At 50.7% G+C, this 19025-nt stretch overlaps 1 protein-coding gene across 1 annotated transcript; it reads right to left on the bottom strand.

The window, feature by feature from the left end:
* Nucleotides 1-4267: 4267 nt before the first annotated feature.
* HLX (H2.0 like homeobox) lies at nucleotides 4268-10079 on the bottom strand. The gene is made up of 5 exons (XM_040985707.1): nucleotides 10012-10079; nucleotides 8641-9641; nucleotides 7734-7913; nucleotides 6820-7004; nucleotides 4268-5104 (listed from the first exon to the last, which is right to left on the bottom strand). Exons 2-5 carry the CDS (start codon nucleotides 9251-9253, stop codon nucleotides 4574-4576), a joined length of 1509 nt encoding a protein of 502 aa, XP_040841641.1. The 5' UTR covers nucleotides 9254-9641; nucleotides 10012-10079; the 3' UTR covers nucleotides 4268-4573.
* Nucleotides 10080-19025: the final 8946 nt, after the last annotated feature.

Raw genomic sequence — 19025 nt, 5'->3', positions numbered from 1 at the left:
AATAAATCCTCGAGATAGGCTTGACTATATCCTGTCATGCAGTGGAGGAAACTAAAGCCACCAAGTTTGCTGAATGCCCCTAGGTCATGTCACTAGTTATTGGTAAGTGAGGGAAGGAAGGAGGAATGCACACCTCTGTGCCTAGTCGGTATCTACACAGTCCTTGCTAGGCACGCCCAGCTCCTTCCATTGGCCTTCTTTCATACTTCCCACATCAGGAGCCTGGAGCTCTGAACCTGCATCAAGTGGTGCCACCTGCTGCCTTGTCTTCTGCTGTCTAGCAATAGGGACTTGCATCTCGGGCTGAGTCCAGAACTAATAAGGGAATAGAGAAAGTGTCTGCGGAGGCCACTACTGACCTCCAGTCTTGAATCTTTCCTAGATTTCCAGTCAAGAACTGAAGGGGGAAAAAACCCCTCACAAATGGTGCCCACAGGCACGGCATGTCCAGGCCCCTACGCACAGTTCTCCTGGAGAATGGCGACTCCCACTGGGACATCCTTCAGGTACTGCCCGGGGGGGAAAAGGAGGGCTAATGGGAACTCCTCACCACCATGGACTCTCTTATACTCTCTTTTTTAATCCTTCAGTTTTGACATTCTGAGTCAAAGTCCTCCTTAATACCCCCAGCTTGCATCTTCCCCTGCCAGAAGCCACAGAAGGAGGAAGAGAGGTGCCTGTGTGCTTAGGGTTCTCTCGGGCATCTCTGAAGCAGTGGAATGTGCTGAACACAAGATCCTTCTGCTTTTTCTTTTTCAAAAAGGACAAACCACGGGGAGACACTCAAACCAAGAGGTGACAAAGGAGTCGTTGCCGTGATCTCAGCCTCCAACATCTCTTCCCCATTTCTCACTTCAGCCCATTCCATCCAAGGGAGTCCATTTCAAGTTGGTCTTGCTTAAGGGACAGGTGGAGTCAGACCCAGGAATGAATTAAAGCTCCACAGGTCAAGTTCAAGCCACAAAGCCCTACTGATGGCCCAGATTCCTGCTCTGCCTTCCCTCCACCAACGCCCAGAGAAGAGTGTGGCCAGATTCACTTTCATATTACCCTGACCTCTCCAACATCCAGGGCTGCCTTCCCTCTCCAGAGCTGGATAGGGAAAGCATATGGTAAAAGGATCTGGGCCACTGGGCTTCCTTTAGTCTCCCCCAAAGAGCTGTACAGAGCTGTGGGACAGGGTGGGGGCGGAAAGTGAAGCAGAGGGGAGTGCTCCGAGGAGTTTTAGGTAAACGGGAATCTGAGCCTCGGTGCACAGAAATCCTTACTTAGGAGTGGGCGTGGGAGACAACACAGAGTGCGCTCCTCAGCTGATGTGACTGCCAAATTCCTCTTTGGAGAAAGTAAGACCCAACTTCTATGTGTGCCAGCGCAGGTCAGCTTTGTCCGTTCTGTCCCCAGGAGATGGTGCTTCCCCACTTGAAGACACCTGCCCACTCTGCCTGGAGTCGGCAAATACCGGAGAACATGGCACGGATTCAGCATTTTAGTCTGAGGAACTTAGCGCTTGGCAACTTTTTTCTGCTAAGACAACCTTCCCACCCACTCGCGGACGCAGCAGTCGGCCTGTAAAGGGTTGGGAGGAGAAGGCTAGCTGTGCCTTGTCATAGAGGATCGGGAATTTGGTCCACAATCGTTGAAGAAACCAGTAGATCATCCTTTTCTACGCGAGTCCACGTGTCTTCGCTGTGTATTGTCTGTAAGTGCCAGAGACGGAGGGGGGCGTGGGATTAGGTCTCTCTCTATCCAAACAAACACCGTTGTTTGTTTCGGTGCACCTTGGTAGGCTTATGCGCAAAGCACTGCGCGCTCCGTGGACTCCCGGAGTGCCGGCGTGTAGAACTCTGCTCAGAGGTGCTAGAGGGGAGCTGGAGCCCTGAGTGGCACGCCCAAGGACCAGGGGCTGCAGCTCCAGGGCACGTAGCTCAGCCCCAGAGCTTAGGTTCCTCCCCTATTCCCACCTGCTCCATCCCCTACTCCCCCGTTCCCCGCCCCTCCCCTCCCCAACCCCCCCCACCCCCCCACCCCCGCCCATTCGCTCCGGCCTCGAGACCCGGCACCTAGGGACCTAACACAAGCTCAGCCTTTTCTTCCAGCCTGGGGACCCTGGGTTCTAGCTTCCCTGGCCGGCCGTGCCTGCTGGCAAGGAGCGCCACCAGGAGGGCTTTCTCATCCCGGCTCCACTCACAGAAAGAAATCCTTACCTCCCAGCCACTCTCCTTCCCAAAGACTGGGAAACTTCACCAGGATTCTTGACAATTCGTTTCTGATTGAAATGTGGAAGAACTCTACTGTCCAGGGTAAAACTGTTCCAGAGAATTTCATGGGACGAATGTTCCGAAGCTGGGGAGTTGGAGGAGTACCCATGCAAAAAAAGCATTCAATCTCCGCGCTGCCCCTTACCATATTCGGTGACTGCTGTATGGCTTACCCTGCCCCCAGCTCCCAGACCTGGAGGAACCTGGACGAGTTCAGGCCTAATTCTATCTGAAATCACATCACTGTGTGCCCCTGGAGACTGTTTCCTTCACTTTTGAAGGGCAGGGGGTGGAGGGGAAATGTGGTAGAGGTTTAGCAGGAATGGAAGGATACTCCGAGTGGGCTGGCAGTGCTGGGATCCTTGGTGGTAGCTATCGGTCACACAGAACCAATCCCTCCCAAGCTTCCCCCCCCCCGCCACCCCGCCACCCCGCCACCAGCCCACCTCAGCTACCCAACTAAATACGAGTTTATGCGGCTAGGTTATTTTCCTTAGCATCAACACCTGGCTTAAATGCCTCAAAATGCTAATGTTCTAGTTCCAGATTTTTCAAATTTGCTAAGTCAGAAGACGCAGCCCTCAGTAATAAAGATGAAACAGAAACACAGAACACCTTGGGAAGGGTTAGAAGGCCTTGTGGAAAAACTGGAGGGACCACCCCAGTCCCCACCCAGAGAGGGGCGTGTAGAAACTCTCAAGACAAAGCTAAGGCCATTGAAGCTGGGTTCCCCCTGTAGTACGCTACCCTTTAAGCTGTGCCTTTGCTTGAAGAGGCCCTGCTCCATTGGGGGTTTGGGATATTGGCTGGCACAGGGGGCTAGGGGCCTGGAGTCTTTGTACCCACTCTGATGCTCTTGTTGAGAAAGGAGGTTACATCTGTGGCCTCTGCTCCACCCCAGTGTGGGGAGGTTTAGAATGAGAGTCCTAGAACTCCAGGGACATGAGTCAAAATGAAGGAGCCAATGGGACCTAGGCTGTCTGACCTAAATATATCCCTGTTCTGGACTCTGGGTCTGGGGGTGGGGGGGGCCTGGAGGCCTGCTGTGCTGTTTCTACAGTATCCGTCGAGTGGTCAAAATTTTTCAGCAACATAAATTTGTTTTAATATCTCCCAAAGGGGCATTTACAACCCCAGCCATCTTGTAGTATCCAGGAAAGGAGATCCAGAGATGACCGATCTCAAGAAAAGTTTGAGTTGGAAACTTGAAAAAAAATGGTACTAAACAGACCATCCTAGCATCAGTGTCAAGGTAAAACAGGTTCAACATATTCCCATAGGGATAGGAAGCAGCCTCTGGATTCGCCTCTGGCTTTGCAAGAAAGGGGCTCTGTTGTGCTGCATCCCTGCAGTGGCTGATTTTCCAAGGAAGATTTGTAGGGTAGGGAAGTCAGTTATAGGCTTATGGCTCGTTGAAAGTAGACCGTGGGGTCCTGCATCCCCCTAAACCATGGACAAGTCACCTCCTTGACAGAATTGCTCAGGCATCTTTTTAAAATCATGACGGGGCTATGGGCTGAGCTTCCAGCCCTAGCCTGTCTTTTCTGCTGTAACATTACAGTCCTGCCTGTGCCCCTCCTACCCATTTCTGAGTAAGGGGTGCGGCTGCTGGGAGAGCCTGTGCAGGGTGATGAGCAGCTTCCTGGTGAGTAAGACTGGTTGGGCAGCCAAGCTGCTCAGCACCGCAGCTTTCTCCACTCCGACTCTGCACATTGAAGTCAGTAAAGTCGGGGCATATGTTCATTGAGTCCAGATTCCACGTGGAAACATCATCTGCTGCACTGGCCTCACGGATTTCATATCCCACTTTTCACCCAGGCCACCCTAAGGATCATGGCTGGAACCTGGAACTACTAGAGGAACCACAGAGGTGGCTTTGAGACTGCCCCTCGCCTTTCAGTTACTACACTCTGAAGTGCAAGGGAGGCAGGCTATGGGAGATCCCTGGCCCTAACGACCAACCGCCTCGCCCCAGCAAGCCAACCATCCTTTTAAAAACCATAGTAAACTTTTTATTTACAAGTTTAAGGCGTCCGCGGAAGTGCAGCGCGTCTTTACGCAACGACTTCTGGTAGGGGAGGAACAGTTAAACACTTCACAATTCAGTCCCCAACGGCTCCCTTCCAAGGAGAGTTCCACTCGCTTGGAGCCTTTTGCCTCGCGTGGACTCAGGGCGGGTGCGAGCTTCAGTGCGATCCAGGGGTAGAACATATTGCCACCCATTGTTCCGTGGCTGCCAACATAAAGTAGGCACAAAACCCAGCCGGTGCAGCTGCAAAGGCCGCACGCAGGGCCCCTGGTCCTTCCGCTTGGGTCTAGCCTATAAGCCGCCCAGCGGAGTTTGGGGCTGGCTCGGGGCTTTGGGGAGCACCACTGACTGTGGCGGGCTGGGGCGCAGGGAGCAATTCCGGGGCGCCATTACAGCCAAGATTGCTGGCGCTCCCCGAGCTGTTGTTGCTGCTGAGGCCGCCTGCGCTGAGGCCGCTTGCGCTGCCGAAGCTAAAACTGCCGCCACCTCCAGCGCTGCCTCCGCTGCTGCTGCTGCTGCTGGACGGGACGAGGGAGCCGGAGGCCGATGTCTTGATAACTGTTGTTTGGTGCAGAGTACGCTCTGCCCCCTCGGTCCGCTCTGTGTCGCTCGGGGCCATGTCCAGCGACTCCGAGTCGCTGCTCTCACTCTCCGCCTCGCCTTCCGAGCGGCTAGGGCTCCTCTCGTCCTGCTCTCCATCCGCAGCCGAGGCTCCGCCCGCAGGCTTCTCGCCCACCTCCTTGTCCTTGTCTTTCTGGGCCTGGGCCTCCTTGGAGTGCCGCCACTTCATTCTCCGGTTCTGGAACCACACCTTGACCTGGGTCGCACAAGGAGGCAAGAAAGGACACTGGGATGAGACGCTGACACGACGACTCAATTGCAGCCCCGCACGGCAAGCGGGCACCGAGCTGCTCTCCCAAGTGCCAAACGCTGCAATAGGCTCAGAGTCCCAGAGGAAAGAACAGGTCTGAAAACGTGGTTCTCCCGTCCCACCTGAAGTGACCTGGGTGAATACTGTAAAGGCAGATTCTTGCACACATCCCTAACCTACTAGCGTTCTCAACCTTAAATCGATGCTTCTTGATTAAACACTTGAGTAAGTACTACCATGAGAATCTGCCTAAAAATATGGACCCGTGGCTCAGAAAAACCACGCTAAAGCTAAAGGCAGTCTGGCGTTGTGATGAGCCAATGTCAAGAATCCCGGCTGTATGTCTGCCCTCTCCTGCTGTCCCTAACCAAGGAAAGTCCCTGCAAGAGCAATGATTGTTTAAAGAGCAACTATGGGACTCAGAGAAGCCCGCAGGGGCTGGAAGAGTTCTCCCAGAGGGGTGGATGCACCCAGGAAAAAATTCAGTAACAGGGCATTTCCTTGGCTGATAGAGACCTTGCCCCAGTCAGTCCTCCCTCGGGCTCAGAAAAAATTCAACGTGTTCAAAGTGAAGAGGAGGGTAGCCACAGGGGCAGAGAATCTATATAAATATATACGATCCCCTAGGGGGACTCAACGATGTATTCACACAAGTTCCAGCTTCCCTTTTAAAAATAACATACACAGCTGGTGGAAAACGGCTGAGCTCCTCGTGTGTGTGTGTGTGTGTGTGTGTGTGTGTGTGTGTGTGTGTGTGTGTTGGGAAGAGAAGTTGTACAGTGGAGGACAGCACAGTGGCACAGTGGCATAGTCACAGAGCCAGAGTATCTGGGGGTTGAGAAGCATACCCCCCTCCTTTGGTCACTGTCCTGCTGGCGACTATGAGTTCTGAGGACACCAGGGCCACTGCTGTGGGGGGTATAAAACAAGACGAGTCAACCACAAACTCAAAAAAAAAAAAAAAGGAAACCCCATTTCTTAAATTTGAGGGAAAACAAAAACAACAAAACAGTGGAAGTACTGGAGGTGTCCTATTGTCTCTCCCCCAAATTCAAGTAGGCAAAACCTACCACCATCAGACTTCCTCCCAAGCCTAAGCCGGCAAAACATGGGGCTGACTGTGGCTGCTCCAGGCAGACGCCTGCCTTTCAGCAGCTAAGTCATTCTGTTGGAAATGATATTTTCACTTCCTCACAACTGGGGATTTCATAATCCAACAGCAGCAGCAGGGGGAGGAGGGAGGGCAGGAGGGAGAGAGAGTGGACAAAAGGGGGGGGGAGAATAATCCATTTTTGTTTTTCACCCTTCCGAAATAAACTTCATCCTAAAGCCACCGGCACTACATTTGAGTACATAATTACTATCTCCCGCGGCCTATTTGCTTTCGCTGAAGTTCATTCCCTTGTTGGCCAAAATAAACAGGCGAGACTTGTTGACATTTTTGGAGATGGGCTACTTGTTCATAACTTCTGCGCTTCAAACTAACCCTTCTCTCCTTGGACCTCGTGTCTCCAACTTCAGCAAGTCTCCTGGAACCCAAGACCCAGCGTTGAGGCCGCAGGTGGCCGGCTAGTCGGCCTAGGTGAAGAGGGCTCGCAGGACTAGACCCGGTGTCGCCGCCCGCCCGAGGGCGCTGTGCGCTGATGCTGGTACGGACTTACCTGGGCGTCGGTGAGGCCCAGCATGGCCGCCAACTGCTTTCGGTCTGGCTTGGTCACGTATTTCTGGATCTCAAACCTTTTCTCCAGGCCTTTCCTTTGCAGGTTGGAGAAGACGGCGCGTGACCACGAGCGCTTCCTCTTGTAAGTCTGAGGCATGGTGTCCTTGGTGAGCACAGCATAGGGACCTGTGCCCCATGGACGCGGGAGCAGAGACAACAGTGCCACGTTAATGTCCAGCTTGAGGCCTGGCCTTGCGGCTCACCAAGCTGCTTCAAACTGCGCTAATGGCTCCGTATCCACTGACGCACACACTGAATGGCCTAACTCCTCAATACAGTTTTTAAGACGATGAACAGAAAGTTTAAAACCAACATGCTGTGGATGAATTCCAAGGTAAAAACAAACACTAGTGCATGGCCATCAGTCATGCTAATGATAGGCAAAAAAAAAAAAGTCCTTGGGGCCTGGGTGGTGCACAGAGGCGTGCGTGCCTGCGTGTACTCTTTGATACGCCCAGGGACAGAGAACTTCTCCGAGCTAAGGGGGTTTGAGCCTATCCCCGAAAAATGTGTCAGTGTTTGTTTATAAGCCACACTTCTTGGTGTCATATTTTTCAAACCACCCTCTCCAGCGAAAAGATTAGGGAAAGCTCTCAACTGCGCTCCCCCCCCACACACACACACCCCTCCTTCATCCTGGATATTTTCTAGGCTCCCCCTGTACTGCCCCTCTCCCCCAAGGAGCCACCTAAGCAAGCAAGAGCTCAGCTCGCTGGGGAGAAATCTTTCGGTTTCTCTCCTGACTTTGTAGCCGCTGGCCCGCCCAGACTACAGGATTGCGCCACCTCGTCTGTCCTGGGATTTTTTGACAGTCAACACGCCTGACCATTGGGCCGGAGACAAGAGTTTCTGTACCTGGAAACGTATCTTGGAACTGATGCTGAACGGAGTTTCTGGGGTTGGAGCTCAAGGGGCTCAGGATGGCGGAAGCCTCGTTAATGGGATCAAGGGATGCGAAGAATTGGCCTGTGGAGGGCTGCAGGCCCGAAAGGTGCACCCCAGCGGGCCGCCCTCCGGTTAGCAGGGATGTGAGATCTGGAGAGGAGACCAAAAAACGAAAGAACGTTACACCTGGGGCAAAGGCACACTCCGTAACGGGGATTGGCTTCAAGTCAGGAGAGACCCCCCTGCACCCGCGCCTCTGGGCTCCCAAGTGCACGTCCCTCACGCCCACATCCACGCAAAGGGTCCCACAGAATGAGCCCAAACGCAGTCACTTATTGGCGGAAGCAAGGCAAAGAAGCCTTCGGGCATCGCACAGGCCAGACCACCCCCTACCAAGGTACCCCCAGGCCGCTGCATTGCATCTCTTCAGGGAATCCGGCGGACCCCCGAGGCTTTGTTTACCTATCCCCCTTGGGTGGGATTGTACTAGAAATCAAATAAAAGGAAGGGAAAGTGTTCCCCAGAAGGGCTTTCCCTGTCAGCCAACACAACTCGCTAGCTCTCTCCGTTTCTCTGTGTGTCTCTCTCTTGTCCTCTCACTCTCAGCATATAATCCAAGAGAGATCATGGTCATTCTGGCCAACATTTACACCAACCACTGTTTTCTATGAATACTGATTCTAGCATGCGTGTTTTTCTTTAAAGCCTCTTTGGAATGATTTGTTCTGCGTAGAGCAGGTGAGTTTTAGACCCAGTGGATCCCACGTTCCTTACAATTCGTTTCAACCATTTGTCCAGAATTGTGAAAACGCTCAAGGGCAACCCACGCCAGTCCGGGGTCAAGGGAGAGGCCCGCAGCCTCCCACCCAACGCCTACCTCTCAGCGTGTTGCCTTCCTTGACTTTGGGGTCAAATTCTGCAGACAAAATACGGTCAATTCCAAATTTGAGGTCTTTGCTGGAGGGGGCCGGGGCCGAGCCACTGTGGTGGTGCGAGTTCGGGGCCCCTCTAGTGCCGGAGACCAGCGGCTGCAAGGAGCCAGCGCGGGGTTGCGGTGGTGGTGGTGGTGGCGGCGGTGGGGGTGGCTGTTGCGGCTGCTGCTGCGGCTGTTGCGGCTGCGGGTGGTGGTGGTGGTAGGCGGCTGAGAGCGGGGACAGCCGCTGTGGGAAGCCAGCTGCGACCTCCGAGGGCGCCACCACAGGCGTGGGTCGAAGCGGGGACCTGGTGGCAGCTTGGAAAGAGGCGTGCGGGTGAACGGAACCCAAGTGCGCGGTGAGGGCGGCGGCCGAGGTGCCCACCAGGCCCTCGGGAGCCGCCCCTGGCTCCCCCACGCCGGCGTGCAAGATATCTGCGATGCAGAAGGATGGCTTCTTCCCGGCGCCTGGATCCAAGGCAAAAGCGCAGCCGCCCGGACCGGCCGAGGAGCAGTAAGCAGCCGACCAGAGGCTGAAGTTGGAGGCGTAGAAAGGGGCCAGCCCGGCCGCAAACATCCTGGCAGGGGCCGGCCGCACGCGCGCGGCGGCCGCAGTCCAGCCGGAGCCGGGCCGCTGGGTGGATGTGCGGGGACCGGGCGCGCCGAGGACGACAGCGGGAGGCGGCGGAGGCCAGGCCAGAGACGATCCGCTTTCGCTTTTCCGCCTGTCCTGAAGAAGAGCGGCCAGGGAACCCTGGCGCAACCGAGGGAGGAGGCGCCGGCTGATCCCCACCTCGGCCCCTGGCCTCACTTGAAAGGCGGCGAGGCGCCCGCGCTCTCCCAGCGGCTGGAGACGAGCGAGAGGTGCTGGAGCGGCCGGGCGGGCGGGGGCCGCGGCTCAGCGCACGCCGGGGAGACAGGGGCTGGGCACCGAAAGAAAAACTCCAACAGCTAAGCCCTGAGAGCTAAATTTAAAACAACAACAATAATAATCCGTTAGCTTAAAAAAAAAAAAGTAAAGGCGGGGGGGGGGGGGGAAAAAAAAAAAACTCCTCTCTAAAAACTCCCAAAGTTTTGGCAGGAGCTTACTAGTCTGTCCCGGGGTAGGACCTCGATCCGGGCGCTCATTGGCCATGCTCGAGACCAATGGGGCCCGGGAGTGGACGGGAATTGGGACAGAGGAGGCGTGGCCCTTGCTCTCTGCCACGCCCCGGCCACGCCAAAGCCTGGGGCCAAGCTGGGCTCTGCGCCGGTTACGCGCTGCCTAGGGGCGGGCGGGTGGCGGCTTCGGGGACCCCAGAGTCCTCCAAAGCCACCCGAGAGGGAAGCACTCACCGCCGGTCGGGGTCTTCGTGAGGTGGGGAGCTATTGCTCCCGCGCGTCTGGGTGGAGCAAGGAGCTTTCCTGACTGGCTCTTGGTGACCTTGCGCGATTCCCTAGCGCTCTGCGTTTACCGCGGGATTCCCGCATCCTGCCCAGGGCCCTGCCCGGGTGCTGTGACCCCGATTCCCGCCAGCCCCACTGGAGTCCCGCGGAGATCCTCCCGAGAAACTAGGACGGGGGTATAACAAGTTGGTTATACTCTGAACAGTCACGCAGTGACAATTTGGACGAGTGGCTTTTCAAACAAAATCGAATGGATGACCCCGAATGTCCATCTCCCCAGGATGTAACCAGACAAGTCCCCGGAGCACAGAGCCCAGGAGGGTGGCACGCGTGTCCCCAAGGCACGCACCTTGTAGGAAATGTCCTCGGCTCCCTCCTGCTTCATCCCTGTCACCCCCTATCACGTGGGGGCCATTGCTTTGCAAATTGCCCAGGAAAGCAGATTTCCTTAGGGTTAAAAACCACTTTCAATTTGACCTCCTCTCTCCCGGTCTGGGAGCGTCTCTGGCCTGGTCACAGGAGTCGCGGGGCTGGCCGCCTTCACCCAGTCGCGCTCTGGGGTCTGTAGTAGGCTGGGTGGGTGCGGTGCGCTGGGGAGGGGGGGGATTTTCTGCAACATCAACATCTCTATTTTAAGAATTCACCCTCTTTTAAATTATAGTCAGGACGGGTTTCCCCACCCCTCTCCCAAACCGACCACAGGCCACCCAGATGAGCTGTTCTTGCACATTTCAGGAAGAAAATAAAATAATAACCATAATGAAACCACGTAACATTTTGTTTTCGATTGTCCTAATAAGCATCTCCTAATAGAACTTCTGTGGCGTTCTGACTTACCCTCACCACTAAGACATCTGACCAACTATGTTGGAAGGGGAGCTTGGGCTCGCCGCGCCCAAGTCAGGGACAGACTGTGGGTGAGCTCGCTGAGGGGAAGGCTGCTGCCGCCCTGTTTAGGGTTGGACTTTCTCCAAAGTGCTCGGCATCATTGATTAGCCGATCACTTCCGAGAAGCCTGCGCTGGGATCTCCTCAACCCACTCCCTGCCCCTCTCCCTCTCCTCCCAGCTGGCCAGGACAGGGGTGCACTCTCCACCGAGATGGAGGAGTGTGGTCACCTGAAAGCAGGGAACCCGGGTCTACAGAGGCAGGAAGATCGATGCTGTGTGTGACTGGAGGCAAAGGAGTGACAAGGAACAGGGCGGTGGGGCACCCGGCCCAAGGTGTGCATTGGCCAGGCAGGCGGGCCCCAGCAACCTGGCTGCAGGGTGGCCGTGCGTCCTGTCCTCGCTTGGCGAGCGCTGGAATCCGCGGGCGGTTCCAACTTGACAGTGGACTTTCAGCCCGGGGCTCAGCTCTGAGTTTATGCTCAGGGAGGCACCAGACCGAGAAATGAAAACGACCCCCCCAACGCCCCCGGCCGCGCGCGCGCGCGCGCACACACACACACACATACACATGCTTTGACTAGTGTCTTTGGGAGGATCCTGGGAACCTGTTGCCCGGGAACACCGGGTCTTTCAGATTCCCTGTGGCACCCAAATCCCCCGCGTTAGGTAGCTCTCACAACTTCAGAGCCGGGAGGGCGTGATTCCACACAGACTGCTAGCTCGCCAGGCCGCACGCCTCTCCCAGCACTACAGCCCGCAGCCCGGTTGCAAGCTGTAGCTTCGCCCACGGATCCTCTGTACTCGCAGGTCACGAGTTCCTCAGTAAAGACATCAGCCAGCGCTATCCAGGGCCTACCCTAGCTCAAGGCAGCCTGAGGAGCGATCCCCTCCGCCCCCTCCGAACCAAGAAAGCAGCAGGAAACCCTGGGCTCGTCGGAGTTCAGGTCATCTCCTGTTTTTTGATGGGCTCCAACTCCGACTAAATGAGCGGATGTGCCTGTGAGATTGGTCTCAAAATAGAAGCGGCCTTAGTATTTTAGGATACTGCAGAAATCCTTATTTCTTCCGGAGAAAAACTCTATAATGACTCCTAGCACTTCCCCTTTCAATATTTGTGCAACTTTATCTCCACCGACAAGTTGCTTGGGTGACGCAAATCCGCCCTTGTGTATTACAACTACCAAAATAAATGCGCGGAAATCAATTCCCTTCTAGCAATGAAAATATAAATATACAGCTGCGACTTTCCCCTTTAATCTTTGCTTTCCGAGCGGCTCCTGACTGTGGTGAAATAAATCCGCTGGAGCTCTGGAGCGGGCAACTGAGGCTAAGTGGGCAAGGGCGATGCTCCCTTGATATGGTAACCGGGAGGCTTAAGGCTGGAGGGGAAGAGAGAGTGGCCTAAACCCTCTTCACTTAAACGTGGCCTGCTCAGCAGCTAGACTACTGTGGATCCAGTTTTTGAAAGGTGTGACATTGGCTGAGGTTTTCCAGAATTTCTGACTGTTGTTTTAAAGTGTCTCAATGCTTCATATAGCTTTCCCTTGGTGGAATGAAGGGCTGACTAGTGTGGGCAAGGCCAGAGAAGGACTGTTTAACAATGGGTTTGGGGTTGAGTAAAGGGACCCTATGGATAAGAGATGGGTTTCACTATTCTTTCGGTCTCTCTGTGTAGGGGACTTGAGCAGTTACATCAGTGTCAAAATTCTTGACTACCTTGCCGGGGCACGAATCCACACTGACTGAACACACAAGGTCAATGACTGTGGGTTTCACCTGTTATAGGAACGTAACTCCACACAGCTTGCCCTGGCCAGCTCAGCTACCTGTTCTTGTGTTTTCCTGTAAACTCAAGACAAAATAAAGCACAAGATGATTGCTCTGTGGACTTGGAATCCCTTCCCCACCCCCTCAGTCTTAACTATTCTTTCAAACTAGAGGCCTACTGATTTTAGAGGTGGAAATGAATATTCAAATGAAGCAGAGATTCCCCAACTGTTTGAGGATTTGAGAGATTTACAATGGAGTAGGAATCTCTTGGTCTCTTACTCAGCCAGTAAGCATATGGATCCCTAGGCCAAACACTCATGTTTAAAGGTGACCCTCGGGCTTCTATGCCTTGTGGATGCTGCATTCCGGAGTTTAGGATTCCAGGGACCACTCTAGATATAATCCTGGACACAGACACTCACATGCACATTGGATTTTTCCAAGTGGGCCACAGCCATTTTCCTGGCGACCACAGAGTTATTCTAGAACCAAACACAATTCTTGTGTTGTTGAGGAGAGTTGGACTTTACTACAAGGTGAGAAAGCCAAATCCTAGTGCAATGGGACCACCAGGGTTTGTAACCATTTGATTTATTCGTTTTGCTTGTCACCATTTCCCAGGGGTGGCAGACTCAGAAGAATTGTATGTGGTCAGCTGTCTCTGTGCTCATGCTCCTGCCCTTGAGCATTTATTACCCATTGGTCTAGATCCAAAGTCTCAAGCATCCCCTTAGGTCTGATCCTATTTGGCCTTAACTCTCACTAAGTTTGGAATTTGTATGTATTTCCTTTCCCTCCACTACTAGGATATATCATTCTCTCTCTCTCTCTCTCTCTCTCTCTCTCTCTCTCTCTCTCTCTCTCTCTCTCTCTCTCATACACACACACACACACACACAGGGGCTAAGGCAGATATTTAGGAATATGCTCCTGTTACGAAGAGTTGTATCTCTTGCTCTACAAGACATCTTCTCTAAATCGAGGCAGGAATGATCCTATACTTCATAAAAGCCTATGGTCAGACCCATGTCTACATGTCATGTTTTAGCATAAATGCACTACTTTTGCTGTGAAATTTGGCCCCCCATAAGAATAGCATATGAGCAAGTATCTGTGGTATAGAAGAGATTTAAAAACTCATTCCACAGGTGTCTTTAGTGTTTGTAAACAGTGTTCTCCCACCAGCAATAGATTAGCTAGCTGCCTTTAGGTGCTGCAGTTGTTGCCTCAAACCCTACTTTTAAGATAGAAGAAGGAACTACAGGAGAAAATAATATATTCAAAACAGCCCTGGTATTGAGAGGAAGCAATTTAAGTCACTCAAAAAGCACTGTTTCTCTAAAGAAACAAGAAAACCTCCCTGCACTTTGAGACAGATTTTCTGAGTGAGAGGACATACTCAGAGGACAGAAGAGAGACTCAGACCCAGAAGAGGAAATCAGAGGCAGGAATGGGGGAGATCTTCTCGAGGGTAATTGCAATGATAAGGACTTTGTAGATAAAGCTGAACACTTGTCCCCATCTTGGTGATCTGAATCTGCCTACCCTTGCCACACCAGAGCTGGGATTGCTGTGGATGTCATGGCAGAATCACCAGCTTCTCTCTGCCTGAATGAGCCCATGGGGTTCTAAAAGTTGGTTCTCTGCTGACACCTGCTGGATCACATCTGCATTTTTTTTGGCAGTGCCCATCCTATGTTAGCATCATTGTTGGTATAGAGGTTGACTTTCTTTTGTAAAAATGTGAGTTTCTAAAATTGGCTTTGACCAGCAGCTGTTTCCTACCATATTGACAACAATATGAAAAGCTCTTGTATTATGTGTTAAAAACCAAGAGACAAGGTGAGCGAGGCATTAATTCTTCAGTAACAAGACTGCATTTTACAGATCTCAAGGCCAGTTCACACTCACAGTCTCAGCCTTTTGTAAGGTGGGATCTTAGTCTGAGTTTAGGAAACTAATTCTCAGGGAGGTTAAGTGATTTGCCCAAGGTTACATAGTGAGAAAACAGTGCTGCAAGGAACAAAAGCTTGGTTTTCTGACTCATCACCCAGTGCTACACACGTGGTGCATTTCTTTAGGGCAAAAGACTCATTCAGAGGAACATACATTTGCCTCTACTCAGAAAGTACATTGGTTTTAGGAAACAGACTGGAGAAGGAAACTGTCTAACTTAGGAATTGATTCATAAACAGTCAAATGTGAGCAAATTGGTGATTATATCATTAACTTCTAACTTGGATGTATGAGAGAGGTCCTGGATCCAAAATATTTCTCTTCTCTTTCTCTGAAGACACCTGAAGTCTACGTCTCCTCCTTTAGAGATGAGGTATCCTGTTATGATTTAATGTGCAAGCATCTCTCCATTGTGACAATACTGGAGGGCAAGAACTGTCTGAACAGGCAGAATGAAAACAGAAGCAGGTCCTGAGTGTGAAGTACAACCACAAAAACAGGCCTTTGTAGACCACACAGAGATCCCTGTGGGAGCCTTGGGGCTTGGCTTCCCCATGGAGCATGTCCAAAGAGACTGGAAGGTGTCTTTCCATTTCAGAATTGTTCTAGGATCTGTCCCCTCTGTAGCAAGTACTCTGAATGCAGAGAGGAAGCTGACAGTGTGTACTCTGCCATGGATGCACCACCACTACCTACCACCACACATCAAACCAAACAGTTTTGCAGGATTTCAATGCCCAATTTTGTTACACTCCAGCATAGTTCATAGTCTGTGCTGCTCATGTTTCAGTCTTAGGAATGACAAATACTCAAAATAATAGTATTCAAGGGTTTTGAAAGAGGGTAAAAAAGGATCAGAGTTGCAAAAGAGTAGAGAGACAAAAGACTTCAGTGGAACTGGGTTTCTCTTGCTGACTAGACTTCAGTGGAACTGGGTTTCTCCTGCTGACTGGTGTCCATCGAGTTCAGCTTACTCTCAGAAATGGAGCTAATGAGAAACAGGGAAGCCTCAACTCCAGCAGAGATAGTTATTGTGGATGGGGATCAGGAGACAGACTATCCAACATCTAGGTCATAAGATGAACAGGCTATTCAGTAACTTCATCCTTGAGCAATCCCTGTTAGAGAACATGTAGTGCTGGAATACATACATTCAATAGCCTTCTCTTGCCCAGAGCTTTGCTTCCTGAGGTGTGATGTGCCTGTAGCCAACAGTATTTAGAAAATATAAAGAGGAAATGTCCTGAAAGAAGCAATTAATCAGTTGTAGATTGCATACAATTCAATTCTGAGTCACATAATGAAATCACATGTCATCCTACTGAAAGATATGGGGTGTGAGTCATTCTTTTACCTGGCAGATCCACGCTCTATTTAGTTCCCAGATTAACCATGACAATGCTTCTGTCCCAGTAAACCTTATTTTACTCATAATAACCCCAAACCACAGCAGCAGTGGTTCTGTCAATTCAGATATGCCTAAGGAAACCTGGAATGTGTCTCCTTTATGTGAAAAGGTAAGAAATACAAAAAGATGTTTTCAGAGAGAGAAAGAGAGACAGTAAAAGAACCCACACAAAACTTTTATGACAGAACATTGTTACAACTGTTCAATTATTATTTATTGTTGCTAATTTTATTAAGCTGAATTGTATAAATTAAATTTCATCATAGGTATGTGTATATAGGAAAAGATATTCAATGCACAGTTTAGTACTATCCAAGATTTCAAAGCATCTACATTTGGGATTTAGACATTTCCCTTATTAAGGGAGAATAATAATTATTATTATTAAATGTGTTGGACTTTTGGTCAAATCTTTTTTTTTTTAGATTTTATTTATTTTTATTGGAAAGTCATATACACAAAGAGGGAGAAAGACAGAGAGGAAGATCTTCCATCTGCTGACTTACCCCCCCAAGTATTCACAACAGCCAGAGCTGAGCTGGCCTGAAACCAGAAGCCTGGAGCCTCTTCCGAGTCTCCCACATGGGTGCAGGGTCCCAAGGTTTTGGGTCATCCTCGACTCCGTTCCCAGGCCACAAACAGAGAGCTGGATGGGAACTGGGGCCACCAGGACTTTAGAATCAATGTCCATATGGTGCGTGCAAGGAGAGGATTTTAGCCACTAGGCTACCATGCCAGGCCCAGAGAGAATTATTGTAACCACACTCCATTGTGCATTTGTAAAAGAGGCACCTGTTGATAATTTAATAGTGTTGGTAACATTATGTTTCGCTTTTTTGTTTTGTGGCTTCTTGATTCAATGGGAGAAACTAAAAAAAAAAGTGCATGCTTCTTTAGTGATGATCAGTTGTATTTGAGTTCTTTTTTTTAAAAAAAGATCACATTCATTTATTTGAAAGGAAGATTTATATACAGAAAGACAAAGATCTTCCATCAGAGAGATTTTTCCACCCACTGGTTCACGCCCTCGATGGTCAAATTGGCCATGGTTGGACCAGGCTGAAGCCAAGAGCCTGGGGCTTTATCCCAGTCTCGCATGAGGATGCAAGGACCCAAGGACCCAAGGATGTGAGCCACCCTTTGCTGCCTTCTTGAGTTTGTGTTTTTGAACTGAAAACTAAGTGTTGTGTTTGTTTGCAATTTGGTACAGATAAGCAAACTGTTAGGTTCAAAATAGAAGTATTTATAAAAGCATTATGTGGTCATTAAAGATGGTCTGTTCAAAAAAGCAAGATTGGGAACACAAAAGTATCATAAAACCCTTACTTTGTAGAAGATAAATACTTATAATCTCCGGGGAGCTTAGCTTTTTTTTTTTTTTTCTTTAGTGGCTAGCTTTACAAGAGCTTCATTAGGAAGATGAGAAATCACACCACTTTGAGTACATGAAACCCTACTGCCATTTAGGACACTGGTTTCTTTCCCTTTCTCCCTTAATGGGTTAAATTTGCTGCTTGCTCATTGTGTCTTTCAGAATCTTCCAAAGGAGTCCAGTTTGGGTCCCAGCTGCTCTACTTCCAATTCAACTTCCTACTAATGAGCGTGGGAAATCAGAGACTCATGGCCCAAGTCTCTGGGCTATTACAACTCATGTGAGAAACCCAGATAGAGTTCCTAGCTCCTAGCTTAACCCTGGCCCAGTCCAGGCTGTTGCAGCCATTTGGGGAGTGAACCAGAACATGGAAGATATCTCTTTATATTTCTCTCTCTTTTTATCTCTTTGCCTACAAGTATTTAAAAAAAAAAAAAAGAAAGGAACACTAAACACAAAGGAATACTAACTTTTCAAATAATAACTTGTAGTACTAAATGATAATATCTCATTTACACAAAGAAACTATGTGAGCAGGAAACAGACATGAAGCTGGCATGCACCAGTGTGCTTCACACACAAGAGTGAAGGGTTCACACTTGAAGCCCCAACTCCAGAAAAACACTCACTTTACTTGTTCCATTTGCCTCTCAATTTTCTACATGACCCCAACTTAACTAATTATTTCCCTCTCCAAACTGATACATTTCTCTTTAAGCACAAGCACCCTGGACTCTTGCTGTCATGCCTCACATTTAACGAGTCTTCCAACTCCCACTTGTGTAACCATCTTCCATTGCTATCCCCTAGGTACTATCATGTCTTCTACAGCAGCCTGCTAACACTGGCTTCTTTGCTCCTGGAGAATTAGCTTGCTACACCACCACAGCACCCTTGTTGTATATTCTACAAATAAAGTGATTATCCACAGTTCCATGGTAGAATCATGCCATTCCTCTATTCAAATCCCACAGTGGCTTCCCACCACCCTTAGCATCCAGTCTTTAAACCTTCATATCACCCACAATGCTCTCCATGATTAAGACACTGTCCATTTGTCCAGCCCCGCTATTTCCATGGTCTCCTTTCTCTATAGAAGAACTGGGTTAATCTTTTTTTAAAGATTTATTTATTTTTATTGCAAAGTCAGATATATAGAGAGGAGAAGAGACAGAGAGGAAGATCTTCCATACACTAGTTCACTTCCCAAGTGACCACATCAGCCAGAACTGAACCAATCCAAAGCCAGGAGCCAGGAACTTCCCCCAGGTCTCCCACACGGGTGCAGGGTCCCAAGTCTTTGGGCTGTCCTCGACTGCTTTCCCAGACCACAAGCAGGGAGCTGGATCTGACAGGATTAGAACCGGTGCCCATATGGGATCCTGGTGCATTCAAGGTGAGGACTTTAGGTGCTAGGCCACCACGCAGGGCCCTGAGTTAATCTTATATGGAATCTGAGACCTTACCATGCCGTCTCCTTCCACAGGGCCTGTGCAGGCCCTGAAACAGCTTTCCTTCCTACTCTGTTTTTCATATCCGCTGTCATTTCTTTCTCAGCTGTGAGTTTA

Source organism: Ochotona curzoniae, unplaced genomic scaffold, assembly GCF_017591425.1.
Source record: "Ochotona curzoniae isolate NIBS_2020 unplaced genomic scaffold, NIBS_Ocur_1.0 contig_430, whole genome shotgun sequence".
In the NCBI taxonomy this organism is placed as follows: domain Eukaryota; kingdom Metazoa; phylum Chordata; class Mammalia; order Lagomorpha; family Ochotonidae; genus Ochotona; species Ochotona curzoniae.
The sequence above is the reverse complement of the archived record's forward strand: the minus strand, read 5'-3'. Positions and strand labels throughout refer to the sequence as shown.